The sequence below is a fragment of the Panicum virgatum genome, chromosome 8N (assembly GCF_016808335.1).
Source record: "Panicum virgatum strain AP13 chromosome 8N, P.virgatum_v5, whole genome shotgun sequence".
In the NCBI taxonomy this organism is placed as follows: domain Eukaryota; kingdom Viridiplantae; phylum Streptophyta; class Magnoliopsida; order Poales; family Poaceae; genus Panicum; species Panicum virgatum.
Window position 1 is genome coordinate 4,063,286 of NC_053152.1, and position 21,337 is coordinate 4,084,622.

Here is a 21,337-nt window from a genome sequence, read left to right on the forward strand (position 1 = left end):
CGAGGTGTAATCCGGCAAACCAAATCTCCTCTGGAATCCAAAACACACGAACAGCCCTCCTTGAAGCGAACTTCAAACCCCTCATCAAGAAGTTGCGAAACAGAGAGCAAATTAAAGCCAAGATTCAAAACCAAAGCAATTTCTCTCAGGGTAAAGCGATCAGAAACTCGAACAGCGCCAAGTCCACGTACCTTTCCTCTTCCATTATCCTCGAACACAATGTACTCCTTTGAGCGCATCGGGGTGAGGCTGGAGAACCATTTGTCATTTCCGGTCATGTGGCGCGAACAACCGGAGTCCATATTCACCTGTTCTCCAAGCCTCTGACCTGCACATCAGTAGTGAGACAAAGGGTGAGCAAATGTCTCAACACTGGGGTTTGCAAAGTGAGAAGCAAACTAGTGTCGAGCCATTTGCTCTACAGAAGGGTTAGCAAAACTAGACAAAGCGTATCCCCAGTCCCGTCTACTGCGTGACTGACGAACACCACCGCGAGGAAAGCGTGGAGCATCGAAACCTCCTCCAAAGCCTCGGTCCCGTGGTCCATAGCCATACTGAAAACGACCAGGAGCACGACCGGCAAAGCGACCACCCGCTGGAGCACGGTAACCACCACCGTCTCCCTGACCTCCACCTACACGGCGCGCCCTAGCATCTTTCCTACCACCATGCCGAGAAGGACCATGCACCCGAGCAGAGTACATGTCCGCGTTTCGTCTCCCCTGCTCTCGCCTCACAGAACTCGCAGTGGTACCTCACCTCACGCTTGGGAGGTGGAGGCCTAGCCTGCGGACGAGGAGGAGCAGCCCCCTTCTTCTGGGCAACCTGGGCTACAGCAGCAGGGAGCGTGTCGAGGGGATTCCTCAGCTCATTGGGCTTTGGAACCCAAACCTGCTTCTGCGGAGGTGCTTTTGGTGGTTCTTTAAGCACACCATCCGCGGGGTCAACAAGCGTAGGCTGCGTGCTCGTGCTAGCAGTGTTTCCAGCAGCCTTGCCAATCTTACCATATAACCTGTCAAAATCTGACTTTGTGTATGTGTAACCGACCCCAAACCCATCACCACGCTTGAACTGCTTAATCATCATGCCCAACTGCGGCTCACTGCTAGAGACCCAACTAAGAATCGCCCTAAGATAGGTATTCTCATTCTCCAAGTTGGCTTTCTCTACCGCAAGAATATCCAGATCAGCAATCAAACCAGGGCAAACAGAGCAGTCAATAGGTGGGCTAGACTCCACAACCTTAGTCTACCCCAAAGACTTAATCAAAGCGTTCTTCTCATCTAGCTCCGACCTAAGCGTGGGACAAAGCTTACAAGCACCAAGTAGAACTGGCCTAGACTTCATCTCCTCTAGCTCGCACACAATAGTAGCAAACTTGGACTGCAACGAAGCTAGATCGGACTTAAAGATAGGATACTCATCGCATTCAAGCACATCGCTAATAATTGGAGCGTCCTTAACCAGTTCTAGTTCATGCTTGGCCTTAGCGAGCTCATGAGACACGTTTGAAAGCGAAGGCTTAGCAACATCTAAGTTCGCGACATTCTCATCATGCTTGGCACGGAGAGCAACAAGATCGTTCATATGAGATATGCAGCTAGCGCACTCATCCTCACTAGATTTCTCCCTAGCACAAGCCAGCTTAGCCCTAAGCTTTCTACGCTCTCTAGCTGCTTCCTTAAGCAGCCTTTTCTGGTTGTCGAGAGCGGCGTACAACTCCCTAACCTCTGTATCTAGCAGGTCGATCGTGGAGTTTACCTCTGAATCACTCTCGGATCCAGGAGAAGAGTCGGCGTGCATCGGTGTAGCATGTCCACCTGAAGACGCACGAGCGCCATCGTCTTCCATCTGTAGAAGCTCTTGCGCCGACCGGCCGCCAAGCAAAGGCCGATGAAGCCGGTGGCTTCCTTGTCCCGCTTCTTCTTCTTGTCATCGTCGTCGGAGGTCAGTGAAGAAGAGCGGTCGGTGTCGGAGCTCTTGTTGAGGTCGCTGAGCTACGCCAGAAAGGCCTTCTCCCACTTCTTGGCCTTGTACTGGAAGCGCTTCTTGAGCGACTCCTTGTCGAAGCGTCCTCCCCGGTCACGACTGCGGTGCTTGTGGCACCGACGCTCCTTGTTGGAGCCTCCCTCGTCACGGTCGCGGTGGCGGTAGTAGTCGAAGTGGTTGTTCTGGCCACCACCGGACTTCTTGGGGCAATCGGCATTGAAGTGGTTCAAATCGCCGCAGTTGTAGCACTCGGGGTTCTTCTTCCTCTGCCTGTTGTGGTAGACGCGCTGGAACTTGCTGATGAGGAGGCACAAGTCGTCATCGCCCAGCGTCTCCAGCTGTTCATCTGAAACAGAAGGCAAGGAGGCAAGAGAAAATCCAAGAGCAGAGTTAGCGTTAGAGCTCGATCCACCTGGGCCAGTCACAAGAGCAACGCTCTTGGAAGGAGGGGCACCATTGAGCTTGGCTCGTGTCTGGTTATCCACCTCTGTGGCCTTGAGCTTGCTGAAAATCTCGTTCACGGTCAGAGTCTCATAGCTCCACACAGAGCGGTCAAGTACGTAGAGCAACTTGAGAGCCTTCTCGTGCTCCGTGTACTCAAGGGCACCAGTAGATCTGTTCGCATTGACTTTGTTCACAATCGATTGAAAGCGACTGAACATCAAGTCAATGCTTTCACCCCGCTCCTGTGTGAAGTTCTTGTATTCACACCGGTGAGTCTCGAACAGTCTGGCCTTCACCTGAGGTGTGCCCTCGTGGTAGTTCTCAAGGCACGTCCAAATCTTGTGGGCTTCCTGAAAATCCTGGACGCGTGAGAACTCCGCACGAGAAACGCCAGCGAACAAGGCATTGACAGCCCTGGCGTTAGCCTCGTGCTCAGTCACTTGAAGAGGAGTGACCCGAGCGGCAAGCACCACGTAAGCCTGGTTCTTGGTAATATACCAGACCTTGGCTTCCATGCTCTGCAAGAAAGCTCTCATGCGAACCTTCCAGTAGGCATAGTCCTCGCCGGAAAACACCGGGATCTTCCCAAGACTCGCCATGGTCGCCAAGTGGTTTTCGAACCGGTTAAGGTACTGAAAATCTCAACCAGGCTGAATGGGAGCCGATCAAAATTTCTTCCGAAATTGAAACCGTCGGCCTATATCCCGAAAATCACCCAAGCCCTCAAGCGTTCTGACCAAAGTTTGGAATAGCTATGGAAAAGCTAAACCAACACAAAAGGCCTCGAACGTGCGAGCGAAACCACGAAGCAAATCGGAAGCAAATCGATAAAACAGCAGTCCTGTCTACCTGGACCGGTCTGACCGGTGCAACGGATCGGTCTGACCGGTCGGTGCCTGAACACGGCTAGACCGGTCTTGCTGTCCGGTCTGACCGGTCGGCACACAGAAAACCTTGTGAACAAGTCTTCAAACCTCGAATCTCGAGCAAATCAAGTCCAAATCTGATGAAACTTGGAGGAAAGCTTCGCCCCTACCCCTTGAACATATCCCCAAGAGATCTCGTCCTAAAGATCGTCATAACACGAGAATATCAAGATGAGATCAAAAGGGGTGGGGTTTTCTCAAGACCTCAAGAAATCCAAATTCGAAAGAGCTTGTGATTCCAGAGGGTTTGGGTCAGAGCTAGAAGCACGGGAATCACAACAAGGAGCTCGTAGAACCATCGCAATCGTGTGCACCAAAAACGAAACCAAAATCCATCACAAAAGAGCACAAAAATGATGGGATTGGATTGATTCAAAAGCCCAGAGGGCACGAGGAGGATATGGCCTCCTTTCCCAATCAAATCCAACACAAAGTCTCACAAATCCATGGATTAAATCTACCCTAAAGAGAAGAACGGGGGAAGGGAGACGCAGGGGCGGCGGCCTAGGAGAAAGAACAATTCACGGACTAGTTACGAAAGCCACACGACCTAATACAAAGTGAAGGGGTATTTATACCCGTGGAGACCGGTCAGACCGGTTCCATGGACCGGTCAGACCGGTTGGTTAGACCGGTCAGATCGATGCCAGGGACCGGTCAGACCGGTTGGTCTGCAGATTCCCCCTGTACACGATCTCATCTGACGGCTGAGGTTCTTTCTTCGCAACGAAGTCTTTTCCACGATGCCGCCATCTTGATGAAGATATGGTCCACGGTTTTGGAGGGTCCGTGAAACCCGGGTAGATGACCGGTTTTGAGAAAACCGCCAAAACTTCTCGCGCGGGAAGATTCCCGCCTCCACGCCGTGGCCCTAGACGCCGTTCCCGCCTCGGCCTTCTGACGGCCCTAGACTCCGCCCGACGCCCGTCACCTCCTCGCCCGCAGCGAGGCCCTAGACGCCGTCGACGCGCGTCGCCTCTGTCAGTCCCGAGACCGACGCCCGTGCCTCCACGACTTGGCGTCTTCAACCACCGTCTGCCTCTTTGGTTTTGTGGCGCAAACCAAGAAACCCGCCTTCCGTCGCCGCTTGCGTCCTCGACCCAGGAGTGGACGCCACAGCTGCCGCCCGGCCCGAGCTCCTCCATGGCAACTCACCGTCGACACTCGACGCCCGTGTACCTGCAATCCAAAGACCAAGCGCACGATCACACCGCACGGTTGACAATTCACTCATCACAAGCAGAATAGAGTACTCTCATTCCTCACATTCCCTCCATGATGGACGTGCTGCACATGTCGGAGGCCACGGCCTCGACGTTCCTGTAATCGGTTTCCTTTATATGCATGAATAGAGTCTGAAAAATGCTGCGGCATTGCAGCACAAACGAGACCGTGTGCTTGTGTTCATCTAGTTCTAGTTCGCGTGAGTTTGTGTGTGTGTGTTCCTGAGTTCGCCGGCGACGTGTGCGACGTCGTCTCTCCAGCGTTCTCTGACAGCTAGCACCCTCATTCCGGTGTAGTAGGCATTGATCTTACCGTCTCATCATTTTGTTTTGCCAAAGTGGCGAGTTGTATTTGACAATGCTTGTTAGGCATCTTGTTCTGTGATAAGTACGCTGTTGCTACACTACATCTACATGCGTCCATCCAGAGACAGGGAGGTATGGTGTCCTCTAGAATAGAAGCTGATTCTTGTGAATGATTAACAGAAAATGTTTAACAGAATGTCAGAATATGTATCGTTCTTCCTAAAAAAACAACTGCCCGCTTCCCAGCAACTTGACTGAATGACTGATTAATGAAGCAGCTAGCACTGTGCCCTACGAGGAGCGGCAACCATCCGGATTAGCATGGCAGCAGGCAGCGGCGCAGCTAGGGACAACGTCATCCTCGTTCTTCTGCATTGCCCGCGTAAGAGATACAGGCAGCTGCAGCGACAACAGGAAACATCATCAAGAGTGTAATGTGAATAAAATATCAGCTGTCCCAGCAGTTGATGCACTTCCACGCCTGGAACAAAGAGGATTGTATGAGTCCAGGCTGTCCATCCTTCAGCCTTTCTTGCCAACTTCCTAAACAAAGCAGGACATGCTCTGTTTTCATTGTCTCTTTGTTCTTATTTCTTTAGTTTTCTCCAGTTGACTCGATCTATCTGCCAAAGGCTCTATGTTTCGTGGTGCGTCATTGGAGCTGCTTGAAGGTGGAGTGTATGTCCATCTCTACTGTTTCTTGGCTACATCAGTGCTACGATCGATGTTTTGTTTTGTGCAGAGGAAAGGCAAATCAATCTTTGCCTTCTGCTGCCGAGTGCTAATGGCTTAGCCTTCTTTATTTTGTTAGTATATTCGTTTGGGTATGCTGCACTGGAAATATTAATATGAGAGCTTCTGCGCCTGTGCACGCTAGCCACACATGCAACAGGTAATGCAGTAGCGAATCTCCTGTTTGCATTACCGTGGATCTTTTTTTTTTCATATCTTCCGTATCAAATGAATCTTTGCCGTCTGCTGCCGAGTGGTAATGGCTTAGTTTTCTTTATTTTTTTAGTATATTCGTTTGCGTACGCTGCACTGGAAGTATTCATATGACGGATGCACATGGCATGGGCAATGGTCGACAAGGTTCCTTGTGCACTCAAATGGTTGCCATGGAGTTGAACCCTCCTGTTAGTCATAGCTCCTGCGCCTGTGCACACTAGCCACACATGCAACCGGCAATGCAGTAGAATTTCCTGTTTGCAGCAGTGAATTCTCGGCATTACCGTGGATTGGTTTTTTCATATCTTCCGCAGCACCCGCATTCCTGTGTAGGCATTGATCTTACCGATTCTTTATTTTGTTTTGCCAAAGTGGCGAGTTGTGTTTAACCATGCAAGTTAGGCATCTTGTTCTGTGATACGTACGCTGTTGCTACACTACAGCTACATGCGTCCATCCAGAGACAGGGAGGTATGGTGTCGGCCTCTAGAATAGAAGCTGATTCTTGTGGATGATTAACGGAAATGGTTAACTGAATATGTGACTGAATGACTGATTAATGAAGCAGCACTGGGGACCCTCCAATCCGTAGGTGCGGCGGCCCTAGGAGGAGCGGCAACCATCCGTATTAGCATGACAGCGCAGGCAGCGGCGCAGCTAGGGACAAGGTCATCCTCGGTCTTCTGCGTTGCCCGCGTCAGAGATAAGAATACAAATATGAAATATCACTGTCGCCTCAGCGTGCCAAGTCATTGTGCAAGCAGCACGGTGAGTTAGGCTAGCAGGCAGCGTGGCCGGCCAGTCGCTGCAGTTCGTCCCGTAGCAGTTGTTAGTGAGTGATTGGCGAATAACTCTGTAAGAAAAGCCTGGCTCGTCCGTGCTCAAACATCGAACGGCCAGCCTACCTTTCGCCTTGGTCCTCGTCTTCTCCGTACACATCGAGCATATATAAGCAAACACGGTATTGTACATACATCCGCATCGCGAACAAATTATTCTATACTAGGAGTGAACAACGAATGGCCATGCTACCACTAGGCAGCTCAATCTTTCATCCACTGGCATGGCACAAGGTTAAGATAATTTTTCTGTTAGAAAAAAGGAGTACAACCACAGAATGTATGGATGCATACGCACCTGTTCCTCGTACACATCGAGCATATATAATTAAACACGGTATTGTATTGTACATATACCATTGTTCTCTGGAACAACCAAACAATACATCCGCATGGCGAACAAATTATTCTATAGTAGAAGTAAAAAATTTGTACGCGTCAACAAAGTATTATATAAGTAATATACATCTTTATCTGCCCTTTATACGCTGGTTTTATATGGACGGTGAGGTAAAGGAAAACAAAGAATTCTCTTGTTTTGTCCTCGGCAAGCACAAAGTGTGGGCTCAGTTCTTTGAAGATCCTGGCCTTATGCTTCTTGTGTGCAGGCTTCGGCTAGGAGTTCTCGTTTGGCTTCGAACGGGCATGTGCACCGGCCGCCTCGCTGCTCTCCGTGGTTGTTTGTGGCGGCTTCATATGTCATGAGTAATTTGCTCACAAGATTTGCTAACTATTTTTCACCGTCGACTGAATTTTCTGCCACTAACTGACAATAGGGTTTCGCACCTAGCACGCCAGCTGACAGTCCAATGATAAATTAAAGAACTTGTACACGGAAAGAGGCCGGCCGCATAACATATATATATTTATCCTAACGTAGGAAGCCATCATGTACACGGACTCCATAACATTAGTTTAATATCTCTCCTGTAAATAAAGTGTGAATCTCACTTTTTCTCTATGAGCTAACTCTTATAGATGAGATAGTACACTCCCTTTTTCTCTTCTATGTAAGTAAAATGATAAATTGAAAATTTTATGCAATAATTGAGGTGTTATTGTTAGAGAAGACATTAGATTTCTCTATATCCTTCATGGAGTTTTGTATTCTTCTTGCATGCGCGACCATTCTGCAATCTGAACCCGATGCAGTCTCACTCGTGGCAGCTCCCCCATGTGATTTAACACATGTAAGCTGATCTTAAACTGTAGTTAAGTAATATATAGTACTAGAGGCCACCTACTGTTATTTTCCCTTGCCACCTCCCACTGCTATATATCCCAACCATGGCCAGATACGGCAGTTGCTGGCCATAATGACCTCACGTTAATTTGGAGCAAAAAGCCCTCCCGGGTAGTCGATTTTGAGGGACCGAAAAGGCGACCAGAGGGGGTTGAATGGGAGCCGATAAAAAATTATCGTAATCGGAAGCTCGGCTTAAGATCCCCAGTACACACCCGACCCTATAATCCTAGGTGAAGTATGGAGTAGCTATGGATGAGCTACACTAACACAAAACACCACTAGGAGCAAGCGAGAACAAGTGCGGAAGCTAACACGAAGAAACAGCGCAAGAAACAGCACGGTATATGAGCACCGGTTAAACCGACGTGTGAAGAAGGTCTTCACCGGTTTAACCGATGTCACAGAGCCGGCAGCAGGGAAAAGCTATCACCGGTTGATCCGATGCAGTGATTTGAACAGCGTCGGTTCAACCGGCGATACTGCACCAGATGATCCGAAAAAATCCAACCCCAACGTCGGTGCAGTTGTCCAGTGGGACTCCAAAACGACTTTGTGAGCGTCGGTTAAACTGACGATGTCAAAACCAAAGCGTCAGTGCAATTGTCCAGAGAGACTGCAAAATGAATAACACTGAGCACCGGTTGAACCGACATCGGTAAATTTCTATACGCCGGTGCAACGAGCAAAACAGCACGCAGAGAGAGCGTATTAAATCTTCACCGGTTGAACCGATGCTTGTGGAACTAAAGCACCAGTGCAACCAAGCAGCAAGTCCAAAAACCCTAAAGTGCGAAGAACCAACTCACCGGTTGAACCGATACAACAAATCCCAAGCGTCGGTCTAACCGGTGACAGAAAAAACTCTGGTCGTGCCCAGAAACGCTTTTCGTCACTTGCTTGAGTTCTTCTCTTTCGTTCTTCTTTGTTCTTCTTTGGTTTCACTTCTCTTGGTTCGTTTGTGGTGTGTTGACAATGCACTCATCAAGGGGGAGATTGAGGAACGAGAGTACTCTATCCTGCTTGTGATGAGTGAATTGTCAACCGTGCGGTGTGATCGTGCGCTTGATCTTTGGATTGCAAGTACACGGGCGTCGAGTGTCGACGGAGAGTTGCCATGGAGGTGCTGTGGCCGATGGACCGTGCGGTGGACAGCGGTGAAGCGTAGCCGGGACCGGAACTCGGACCGGGCGGCAGCTATGGCGTCCACTCCTGGATCGAGGGCGCAAGCGGCGATGGAAGGCGGGTTTCTTGGTTTGCGCCACAAAACCAAGGATGCGGACGGCGGTTGAAGACGCCAAGTCGTGGAGGTGATGGGCGTCGGTCTCGGGACTGACGGAGGCGACGGGCGTCGACGGCGTCTAGGGCCTCGCTGCGGGCGAGGAGGTGACGGGCTTTGGGCGGCGTCTAGGGCCGTCAGAAGGCCGAGGTGGGAACGACGTCTAGGGCCATGGCGTGGAGGCTGAAATCTTCCCGCGCGTGAGGTTTTGGCAGTTTTCTCAAAACCGGCCACCTACCCGGGTTTCGCGAACCCTCCAAAACCGCGGACCGGATCTTCATCGACGTGGCGGCATCGCAACAAAGACTTCGAGTCGAAGAAAGAAGCTCCGCCATCGATCAAAGCTGTACAGCTGGGTGCTGCTGACCCGACCAGTCTGACCGGTCCCCTAGACCGGTCTGACCGGTCTGGCTGCAGCAGCCGGGTATAAAAACCCCCACCAGCCCGTGGCTGGTTGAGTCTCTTGAGTGTTTTGTTTTCTCTGGGTTTTTCCTTCTCCCAGCCGCCAAGGACTCCAACGCAAAGAGAGTTTAGATTATAGCTATTCTCTTCAATCTAGTGGGTGGATGATGGGCGGATGGCTCTAGCCTTTGTATAGGTGAATTCCTCTGAGATTAATGGATGAAATTTGTCTGAGTTGTGTGTGCTGAGCATCTCGTCCTCCCCTTCTCTCTTGCGTTTTGGGTTTAATTCTCCTCTTTTGGTGTGTTTCTTGTTTGGAGGAGACCAACCCTTGAATTCGTGGTTTGATGGACTCTTTGTGACGATTCTAATCCTTCTAGCCGAGTGCTAAACCTACTGGAATCGTGAGTTCTCACGAATTGGCGATTTTGTATTCTTGAGAAAACCCCAATCCTCTTTGATCTTTCCTCGATTTCTCTCGATCCGTGAATCTTTTGGGTGAGATCTTTTGGGGATATATTCACGGGGTAGTTACGAAGCTTTCTTCCAAGTTTCATCGAATTTGGACTTCGTTTACTCAAGATTTGACATTTGGAGCCTTGTTGGCGGGCTGTCTGGGTGAGACCGGTCTGAGTAACCGGTCTGACCGGTCTGGAATTTGAATCTCCAGCCGGACCGGTCTGACCGGTCTGTGCAACCGGTCACTGCAGGCCAGTTCTGCTTTTTGACTCGCTTTGCTTCCGCGCTGCGACCTGGGTCTTCTGCTTCGAGATAGCTTGTTCATAGCTATTCTCGCTGACCTAGGTTCGAGGGTTTGCGGTGATTTTGGGACATAGGCCGACGTTTCAGATTTCAGAAGAAATTTTGATCGGCTCTCATTCACTCCCCTCTGGTCGCCAGTTTCGGTCCTCATGTGAAATATCCCAATCGCCTCAGCGTGCCAAGTCATTGTGCATGCAGCAAGGTGACAGCGCCACCCCATCGGCCGGCAACTTAACTGATCAGTTAGGCTAGCAGGCAGCGTGGCTGGCCAGTCGCTGCAGTTCGTCCCGTAGCAGTTGTTGGCACGCAAAGCTACTAGCAAAGAACCGAAAAGTGAAACAATTTATTTGACGGGATCAGCCTGTGATCAGAGCATTGCTAAAAACAACTCAAGAGTCACCTTCTTAGTTTGTGGATGATATTACCGAAAAGAAGGCCCAGAAAACAAGGGGAAGGCCAGAATCAATCTGCCTTGCAAATGCATGCATTAGGCCGCCGAAAGAATATAAATACACTACGGGAATCGCCTGGTTTGAGTATGCTAATGGCACACGGCAAAAGCCGAAATACACACGGTAAAGCTGGTAAAGTGCACAACATGGCATATAGCATCGGCAAATAGGCTCTTTGCCGTATGTCGTTTCTCTGGCATACGACAAATATTTTGCCGCGCCCAACCACGCGCCCGCTCCGTTGAAGTCGCAAATCACGTCATTTTTTGCGCGCTACGCACCTGCGGGATCCGAACTCACGATCTTCTTCTCGCGTGTTACCTCCTCTACCACTGCACCACACACTCACTTGTTACTCCATTTTCTTTCCCTATATATTATACTAAACCGAGTGTAAATTGTTTGTTTGAGATTGTAACAAATTCAAATAAAAAAGTTGTCAACTGCCCGTTTGCCGGCAACTTGACTGAATCACTGATTAATGAAGCAGCACGTTGTTGGCACGCAAAGCTACTAGCAAGGAACCGAAAAGTGAAACATTTTATTTGACGGGATCAGCTGTGATCAGAGCATTACAAAAAGAAGGCCCAGAAAACTAAGGGGAGGTCAGGATCAATCTGCCTTTACAAATGCATGCATCAGGCCGCCGAAAGAACAGAAATAGCGACCACAGGATACATAAAAGGTGAGGTTAGTGGGTGATTGTTGAATAACCTGTACGAAAAGTCTAGCTCCTCCGTGCTCCAACAACGGCCAGCCTACCATTCGCCTTGGTCCTCGCGTCTTCGGTCAGCAATGTTGGCGCACTACTCTGCCATTCGCAGCCACTTGCAGATTAGAGTAAGCCGCCATCGTGTAGCGGAGACATGTCAGGGCAGCTCAACCATTCATCCACGGCACAAGGTTAGAGTAAATTTTCTTTTAGAAAAAAATTGAGTACAACCACCGCATCTATGCATGGATGCATACGCGCATCTTCCTTTTACACATCGAGCATACGCAAACACGACATTCTATACCATTGTTCTTTGGAACAACCAAACAAAAACAATACATCCGCATCGCCAACAAAAACAACCAAACAAAATTGTACACTTGACAATAAAGTATTATCTATATAAGTAATGTCCATCCTGGAACCATGCACCCCAGTAGGCACTTGTGTAATTGCTAGCCGCGCGACAAATAACTAGGATGATGGACCCATGGAACCAGTCTTCGTTTAATTTATTAATACACCTCGGCTACCCCACCCTCCCACTACCATCTCAACCACCATCTTCTTCGCCGAGTCATCCTTCGTTCTCCAACTCCACCAGCAAAACCAAGCCACCAGACTCATGGCCGGCTTCAGTAGTTCTTGGCCATGACGACCTCACGTTGGAGCAAAAAGCCCTCCCGGTGATCCTCTCTTCACCACCATCACCTCCGTCGAGCAGTGGCTGTGACTGCAGACGACGACCGTGTCAAGGCCAGATCAGTCCACCTCCAACTCGCCGGCCTCAGGTCAGTTTGTGCAATTTGTCATCCTTGGTTCTGCCTCTTGGTATGTGCCGTTTGAGTCAGGCCAGGATGAATCAGAGGCCTCCGATTTTGACCCAATTTATTTGTTGCATCATGCAGTACATCATTAGTATCATCGGTATAAACAAGCAAAGAAAAACCAAAACTTCATCATGGGACTTTGGCATCTGTCTTTCTCCTGAAGGGAGATCACGCTGTTGTAACTAAAAAAAGGATTTAAATTCAGCTGACGGGATATCACTACCAAAGAGCACAAGAGGGGATTACCAAAGAGCTAATCAAGGTACGGCAGTAAATCTCTCTCGGACATTCCATTAAACAATATACGATGCAATTACTTGTATTACCACAAACAAGTATACTATGGCATTACTTGTTGGATATGTGTCGAATATGTGTACAGTTCGGTTACGACAGGAGTTGAGTTGTAAATATGGTAGGACTAGGGATAGAGTTTGGGTCGTACTTTATATCCCTAGGGCCCATAAATATGAGGGCACTACCGTGTAACCGTGAGACGACTTGGCGGCTGGTGTGGGCGGCGGCATTGCTGCGGTGGTGCCCGGATGTCGGGGTAGCTGCTGATTATGGGGAGGAGCGCTCGTAGTCATGCCCCGAGGATGTAGGCACATCGCCGAACCTCGTTAAAAAACATCGTGCTTCGGTGTCGTTGTCGTTCGTGTGATCTTGTGATTTGGTTTTATGTTCTTAGGGTTATCGCTTCCGCGCAATTATTCTAACATTACTTGTGTTACCACAAAGTAGCACCGAGCATGCAAATCCTAGGTTCTTCAGATTTGACTATTCATCTTCTCCTCTGAGTCAATTTTGGCTCTGTTTCAAGTTAGCTCTGCCGCCATCCCGTGTGTGTACATTACGTTCCAACTAGCCTATTAACCCGTGCTCACGCATGGGCTAATTATAATTAATATAAAAATAAAATTTATAGATAATAATTATAATTATCTATCTCATGCCCTATTTTGCTATTAAATATTCTAACACATACTCTGAAATACATATTCAATATTATCTAATTACAACTGATTCATTTTGTATCACATCTACTTGTGCGTTTGATATATATTTAATCGAACTATTTATTTCTGAATTGGTATTGTTATCTCTTCCATCGTACATGAATATATGATGACCCACGCGATAATATTTTTAAATAAGTAGTAATATAAATAATATATTATTAATAATAAATAGCAATTTATAATTTTATATTGGCACACTCTAATATTGTGTTATAATTATATAATTTAGATCCAAATTTAGAGGTTACTTTAACTTGTAATAATGGTATAATTGGATAATTTGAATGCAAATTTTTGAGTTTATTTGCATTATTTTTATAATGGTACAGGAGAGCAATTTACATGAAGTTTAGGGGGTCAGTTTAATTGTTTTTTATAATGGCAGAGGTGGGTAATTTAGAGACATGTTTAGAGGGTCTTCTTAAACCAAATTTCATAATGGCATATTGGTGCACTTTAATATTTTGTTATAATTATATAGTTTAGATTCGGATTTAAAGATTAATTTAACTTTTAATAATGATATAATCGGATAATTTATATAAAAAATTTGGGGGTTACTTGCATTATTTTAATAATGGCATCGGTGGGTGATTTACATGAAGATTAGGGGGTTAACTTAGATTTTTTATAATGGCAAAGGTGGGTAATTTAGATACATGTTTAGAGGGTTATTTTAGTCTATTGTCATGATGGTAGAGCTGGGTAATCTATTAGAAAAGATAACAAATCCAATAACTATTATTATTAGAGTTGTCAGTTTGATGGCATAATGTTTTGATTTTTATGAGAATTCTAGGATTTTGCTATTTTTTAGAGTGTCCATCTAGGATTCTAGGTGGCTTCACATGGAGACTCAAAAGAAGCCTCCAGTTAGTAATAGTAAAATAAGATGCAGACCCTAGCTAGCTAGATTGTTCTATTTAGGAATTGTTGATATCAAGCTATTTCTCTATGTCAAATTGGTAACTTGTTGTCGAATTAAACCTTTCAAAGTAGCTCTGACATTGTTTTGAAATCAATTCCAAATAAGATATGATATTTGTTCTATTTTTTGTACTATATACAGAAACCAAACTTGGCTATTCATGGCGGGGGTCTTGGATGCTCTGGCATCCTACGTCCAAAACATGCTTACGGAGATGGCAAGAGATGAGGTGCATATGTTGCTGGGGGTCACCGGAGAAATCGAAAAAATGGACATCAAGCTCAAGGACCTCAAGAACTTCCTCGTGGATGCTGATAGGAGGAGCATCACCGACCAGAGTGTCCAAGCATGGGTACTAGAGCTTAGAGAGGCCATGTATGATGCCACCAACATCCTCGACATCTGTCAGCTCAAGGCCATGGAGCGGGGTCCAAGCCATGATGATGGGTGCTTCAACCCACTGCTGTTCTGCTTGCGGAATCCCATTCACGCCCACAAGATTGGCAACCGCATCAAAAATCTTAATCAGAGGTTAGAAGATATCAAGAAACGTAGCTTGGACTTCAACTTCATCAACCTAAATTCATATGAGGACCGCAGCAGGAGGGTGGCATCGTCTCGTCCTGGTAGCCGTCAGACATCTGGTGAGCTTGATGAGTCTAGTTTGGTCGGTGAGAATATTGAGGAGGACACAAGAAATTTGGTGGAGATTCTAACAACAAAGGCGCTATCAAATCGTGAAAACAACAAAATTCTGGTTTACGCTATCGTGGGAGTTGGTGGGATCGGTAAAACAACCTTAGCCAAGAAGATCTTCAATCACGACATCATCAAACAAGAATTTGCACAGAAAATATGGTTGAGTGTGAACCAGGATGTCAATGAGATTGAGCTGCTGAGAAGAGCTATCATTGAAGTTGGGGGTGACCACCAATCTGTTGGAAATACGAGGGGCGCGCTTGAGCGAGCTCTTAAGGAAGCCTTGAATGGGCAAAAGATCTTATTGGTGATGGATGATGTTTGGAAGCATCAAGTATGGGAGGATGTGCTCCAAACTCCCTTGGTCAGTGCTGCCCTAGCTCATGGTAGCCGTGTCCTCATCACCACAAGACATGACATGGTCGCAAGAGGGATAATGGCAACAAAACCCTACCACTATGTCAATAAACTTGATCCCGAAGATGCATGGTTGTTGCTCAAGAAGAAGGTTTGTAACTCATAAATGAAGGAATCATTGTTTTTTAGTTCACTCATCATATAGCTGCATTACAGTAATATACGATGATTCTTAGTTGCACTGATATTAATAGCAGGAGTTGGATCCCTTGCAACCGCATTAGTTTTTATCTTTTGCATATATCGATTTCTACATCAGTAATGTCAGATATTTAGGTGGTTATTGTAGATTAATTTTGTAATGCCAGAGATGGATAATTGTTTTTTTAACTATAACGTTATATCTGATTTACTTTTAGGAAATTAAACCATAGACTAGTGTTTTTCCTCCACGGCATCCATCTCCACCAAAACAACAATATCTTATTCCTTATCTCTATCTATTATGCATTACAAATTGTGGGGATTACTTCAGGCTGACAAAGATTCATTATGATGGTAATGATGATTAGATCCTGCAGAATGTATGGATGAATGATATTTTTCAAATGTTAGGGATGAGTTACTTATGAGGATTTACATGAATGGTCTATCTTACTAATACTAATTGGAGGCTAGCCTCCGTGTGAAAACAGTTGGGATCCTAGGTGGACACTCTAAAAAATATGGAAATTCTAGAAATTCTCATAAAAATCAGAAACATCCGACCATCAATCGGACAACTCTAATCATAATAGTCATTAGATTTGAAATCTTTTCTAATAAATTACCCACAACTGCTATTATAAAAACAGACTAAAGTAACTCCCTAAATATGTGTTAGAATATTTAATACATTATAGAGGATGTGAGATTTAGAATCACTTCTACAAAAATCTTAACTGATGCGGGTAAAAATTATTAACCGAGGTGTTTTTCGCAACCGCCTCGGATGAAAGGTCATGGTAAATGACCTATTTTCTGAGGCGGTTTGATGCTCGCCTCGGTTAATCAAATAACAAAGAAAAAAAAACCCATTGACGAGCCTACTGAGCCCATCTACAGGCCGGCCAAGCTCATTGACGGGTCCAGACCTGGGGATTGAGGATGTTGTTGCTGCCGGAGCTCAGGAGCCCCGCCGTGACTGGATTTGCTAGTGTGGATGCTCCTCCTATCCGAATCCATCTCCATAGGAGGGCCTACTGGTTGGATTCGTATCCGTGGGGGGCCTTACCTGGCCGGAGCGCCTGCCCGCTGCCACATCGCACTACCCACCCGCCGTAACGCGCTGTCCACCACCCGCCGCAGCGCACTATGCACCCGCTGCCAAGCGCGTCGAGGGAGGTTGGGGAAGGGCCTGCCGAGAGGGAGGTTGTGGAGGGGGTCGTCGACCATGAGTTAGGGAGGGAAAGAATATGATAGTCTCAAACCCTAACTCGGGTATATATATGGAACACTTGTAATGGGCCATCTACGCCTCTTTGGTCCTTGATATTTTCCGAGGCGGACCCTATAGGGTGCCCGCCTCGGTTAATCGATTAACCGAGGTATTTGGTTTAGAACAATCACCTCGGTCAACATATTAACCGAGACGGTCATTTTAAGGATGCTCCCTTGGTAAGTCCATTTTGAGAGGCATTTTTTTAACCGTCTCGGTTAATAAAAAAATGACCGCCTCGGTTAATCGACATCATTAAGGCGAAGTTCCTGCCCACCTCGGAGGTGTTTTAAAAAAGTCACAGTAAATCTTTTTTTTGTAGTAGTGAATATGTATTTAGAATATGTATCTTATTTTTATATTAATTCTAATTAGCCCTTGTGGGAGCACGGGTTGATAATATAAATGAGTGCTACTTGCTACTTGGGCTTATGTCTCTTAATTAGCACGTGGTCTACAAAAAATACTATTATTTTAAAATAGGGGTAGTACCCATGTGTCACGTCATTGCTAATTTGATACTCTCTCCGCCGCTAAATATGATGTTTTGGTCAAATAAATTAGTTTGTCCGAAGCATTATACATTTGTAGTATATTATTGTTCACTAATCTTGTAATTATACTTCAATTCGATTCAACGCTAGTCAATAATAGTTCCACCTCTGAACTCATATATTATATTTTCATCAAAGACATGATATTGGCAACCATGAGTGATACAGTTTTGTGGATAGGCTTTTTTGTAATAGCGAAATATAGTTTGCAATATAGCAATATATCAAACACTGGCGGACAGTAATTTTACCATCTAACAATCCCGCAGAGTAATAACTATGTGGTGGGATCAAGACACATTATTCATTCGATAGTAGTTTAAAATTCAAACTGCCACTAAGTTATTCTACCATGTTAAATATGTAGTTTTGACATAATTAACTGACTTCTATAAGTGTATGGTAAAACTATGTTATTTTTCTCTTGAAATGAATGTTCTTACCAATTTTCACTTGTTAACATCTATCTATACACACAGTCGTAAACTCATGCTCCATTTGTATTTATTTTGTGATGATGGAAAATATCATGACTCTCTGGCATAGTGATGTTTTACATACTACTAATTGGCCTGGCTACTGTGCAGGTAGTTGGAAACGGAAATGATGAAGACCAGATTGAACTGCTCAAGGATATCGGAATGGAAATTATAACAAAATGTGATTATTTACCACTTGCTGTGAAAGTAATGGGAGGTCTCTTACGTCAAAAAACAGCAAGGAGACGGGAGTGGGAAAATGTCCTAAATGACTCGATATGGTCAGTATCCCAAATGCCTGAAGAGCTGAACTATGCAATATATCTTAGCTATGAAGATTTAAGTTCTAGTTTGAAGCCTTGCTTTCTTCACTACTCACTCCTTCCCAAGAGCAGAGGGTTCTTCTCTTATGAGATCATTGGCATGTGGATTAGTGAAGGATTTGTTCATGGAACCTCACGTGACTTGGAGGAAATAGGAAAAGAGTACTACGATGAGTTGATACAGAGGAACCTTATTGAGCCTGATATAAGCTATGCTGAAAAAGTAGTTTGCAATATGCATGATGTTGTCCGCTCATTTGCTCAATACATGGCTAGAAATGAAGCACTAGTAGCACAGAACAACAAAGCTGATATTGCTGACAAAATCAATTCACAAAAGTTTCTTCGCTTATCGCTGGAAACAAGAGGATCAGAATCAGATGAGTTAGAGTGGTATTCATTACAAGGACAGACATCACTAAGAACACTATTATCAGTTGGGCCTATAAAAATCAAGCCTGGTGATTCATTCCTTGTTTTTTCGAATTTACGGACATTATATGTAGTAGATGCAAATTTTGATGCATTAGTTGAATATTTGAATCAACTCAAACACTTGAGGTATTTATCCATAAAAGAAACCAATACATCTAGGCTACCAGGAAGCATTGGTAAGATGAAATTCCTGGAGTATATTAGCCTTCGTGGTTGTAAGAGTTTGGTAAATCTTCCAAATTCCATTGTAACACTGCAACACTTGAGGTTTCTTAACCTTGGTGACACAGGAATAAGCAGCATACCAAAGGATTTTCATGGTCTAACAAATCTAAGGATTTTATATGGGTTTCCAGCGCACATGGATGGTGATTGGTGCAGTATTGAAGAATTGGGACCCCTCTGCCAGCTAACTGAACTTAATATAAGTGGCCTAGAGAACGTGTCTTCGTCCTCATTCGCAAAAAAGGCCAGGATTGGTGACAAGGTGCGGTTGGAATATCTGTTCTTAGAATGCACAAGTAGAATTGAACATGATGGCCAGCTGGTAAAAGATGAAGAAGGCATTCCTGAGGAGCAGCAGCAACAAATTGAGGAGGTATTTAATGAGCTCCAACCTCCGTCAAGTTTAGAATCCCTCAATATCAGTGGGTACTTTGGTCAGCGGCTCCCAAGGTGGATGATGTCGACAGCACTTGTGCCCCTTGGGAGCTTGAGGATTCTTACAATGCATAACCTAGCCTGCTGCACAGAACTTCCTAATGGCTTGTGTCAGCTCCCCTGCTTGGAATTCCTACAGATTGTGCATGCTCCAGCGATCAAGCGTTTTGGGCCTGAATTCCTACAACCAAACCATCACTGCCACAACCATTCCCAGGTAGGGGTTTCATTTCCCAGATTGAGTGAGCTGAATTTTGATGGACTGATCGAGTGGGAGGAATGGGAGTGGGAGCTTCAAGTGAAAGCCATGCCCATGTTGGAGGAGCTTAAACTCGAGAAGTGCAAGTTGAGGCGCGTGCCTCCTGGCCTTGCCTTCCACGCAAGAGCTTTGAAGAAACTATACATATATGATGTGAAGCACCTAAGCTCCTTGGAGAACTTTACTTCGGTTGTTCACCTCGACGTGTTTAGAAACGCTGACCTGGAGAGGATCAGTAATCTACCAAAACTGCAGAAGCTCGTCATCGTTATGTGCCCAAAGATGAAGGTATTGGAAGGCGTGGCTGCACTACAAAAACTCGGTCTGGAGGATTATGACATCGAAACAGTCCCAAGATACCCGCAAGATGTAACGCCAAGGCAATTGCTGCTAGACTGCAGCTTACCGCTACTTACTTCCATAGCTGCAGGGAAAACTAGCCGTGAGTGGGACAAGTTCAAACATATCCAGCAAGTCAAGGCATATGCAGGCGATGAAGGTGTTCAGAGAAAATGGTACGTGCTATACACAGGACATCCTTTCCGCTTCGAGACCAATATCAGCCGCTCCGCCATTCTCCAATGTAAGTTAAACTGCAGCTGCTTCATCTAATATATTTTATTTGCAGATACTTTGTTATGCTTGCTCTAATTTCTTGATTTCCTGTTGTGGAATAAATATATCATCCACAGCGCGCAACAAGCGCAAGTGGCTTGCTTACAGCGCCACGTGCACCATTGAAGACGAGTGGCCGGTAGGACGACGTGCGTCTACCGACAAACGTCAGCCCCTGTGCCTACGCTTCAGGTAAATTTGCCTCACGTGTTGTTCCATTAATTTCAGTTGACTGCCCTGCTGTTTCATCAAGTGATTCCCGTGGATTAAGCGTGCCTATTCATCCAGTGTAACATATTTGGGCATGGATCCTATATATGTGCAGGTGCAATGCTTATCGCCATTTAATTCTCTGGTTGTGTCGAGAGTGCCTGCACTGCAATGAGGCAAACCGCATCGCCACCTTATCAGACCAATGGACCGAAGCAGCTGTGTATCCAGCGTGCCGACGTATTAGGAGGCATAGCAGACAGCAGCTATAAAATGAATCATGCGAGGAGTCCAGACTTGCACCTGGACTTGCACCTTCTGCCAGCTGCCCCTACAGAACAACACATGCTCAGTTTTCAGTTAATCTTTGTGTTTACTCTGCTTTCCTTCTATCTCTCCAGTTGATTACTGCTCTTACGCCCGTGCAGACTAGCAACAAAATTGTATGGAACATAAGGCTTATGTCATTGCCATGATTATTCTAATGCGCTTTCCATGACAGAAATTGCAGCTCTTTCGAATCTTTTGTCTATGCACTGAAAAATGAATGGTTCGGCTTTTCATGGAGTTTTGTATTATTCTTCTTGCATGCGCGACGGGAGAGCACATGCTGCATCCTGCGATCTGAATCCGATGCATTCGTTCACATGTGATGGTTATTAGAGCCACTCGAGGCAGCCCCGTGAGGCTTAAAACTTGCATTATTGAATATATGCTGGTTTTGAACTGTATTCAATAGTACTAGAGGCCTGCTGTTATTTTCCCCTGCCGCCTCCTACTGCATGCCATCCCATCCTGCGATGCGCCGCTGCTGCATCTGCCTGCCATGGGCATGGCCTGGGACAGGACATTGCCATGGCATCCGGCCGGAAAAGAGCATGCCCATCGCCCTGGGGGTTTTCAATCCGAGGTCTTTTATAGTGCACAATACAACTATATACTACCATTCAAGAAGGACTCG

At 46.1% G+C, this 21,337-nt stretch overlaps 1 protein-coding gene across 2 annotated transcripts; it reads left to right on the forward strand.

Annotated features, from left to right (window-relative positions):
- Positions 1 to 11,983: 11,983 nt before the first annotated feature.
- Positions 11,984 to 20,939, forward strand: LOC120685903 (disease resistance protein RGA2-like). 2 transcript variants are annotated; one of them, XM_039968025.1, is made up of 7 exons: positions 11,984 to 12,319; positions 12,437 to 12,620; positions 14,450 to 15,119; positions 15,162 to 15,515; positions 17,983 to 20,134; positions 20,244 to 20,358; positions 20,492 to 20,939. In XM_039968025.1, exons 3-7 carry the CDS (start codon positions 14,469 to 14,471, stop codon positions 20,646 to 20,648), a joined length of 3,429 nt encoding a protein of 1,142 aa, XP_039823959.1. In that variant the 5' UTR covers positions 11,984 to 12,319; positions 12,437 to 12,620; positions 14,450 to 14,468; the 3' UTR covers positions 20,649 to 20,939. The 2 variants fall into 2 exon arrangements, with proteins under 2 accessions (XP_039823959.1, XP_039823958.1); XM_039968024.1 differs by having other exon boundaries at positions 14,450 to 15,515.
- Positions 20,940 to 21,337: the final 398 nt, after the last annotated feature.

Excerpts from the sequence above, each read along its gene's own strand:
- LOC120685903 (XM_039968024.1), top strand. The coding sequence starts at position 14,469 with ATGGCGGGGGTCTTGGATGCTCTGGCATCCTACGTCCAAAACATGCTT. Across the intron at positions 20,135-20,243 it reads CCGCTCCGCCATTCTCCAAT|CGCGCAACAAGCGCAAGTGG; the intron begins GTAAGTTAAACT and ends TATCATCCACAG. Across the intron at positions 20,359-20,491 it reads CCCCTGTGCCTACGCTTCAG|GTGCAATGCTTATCGCCATT; the intron begins GTAAATTTGCCT and ends ATATATGTGCAG.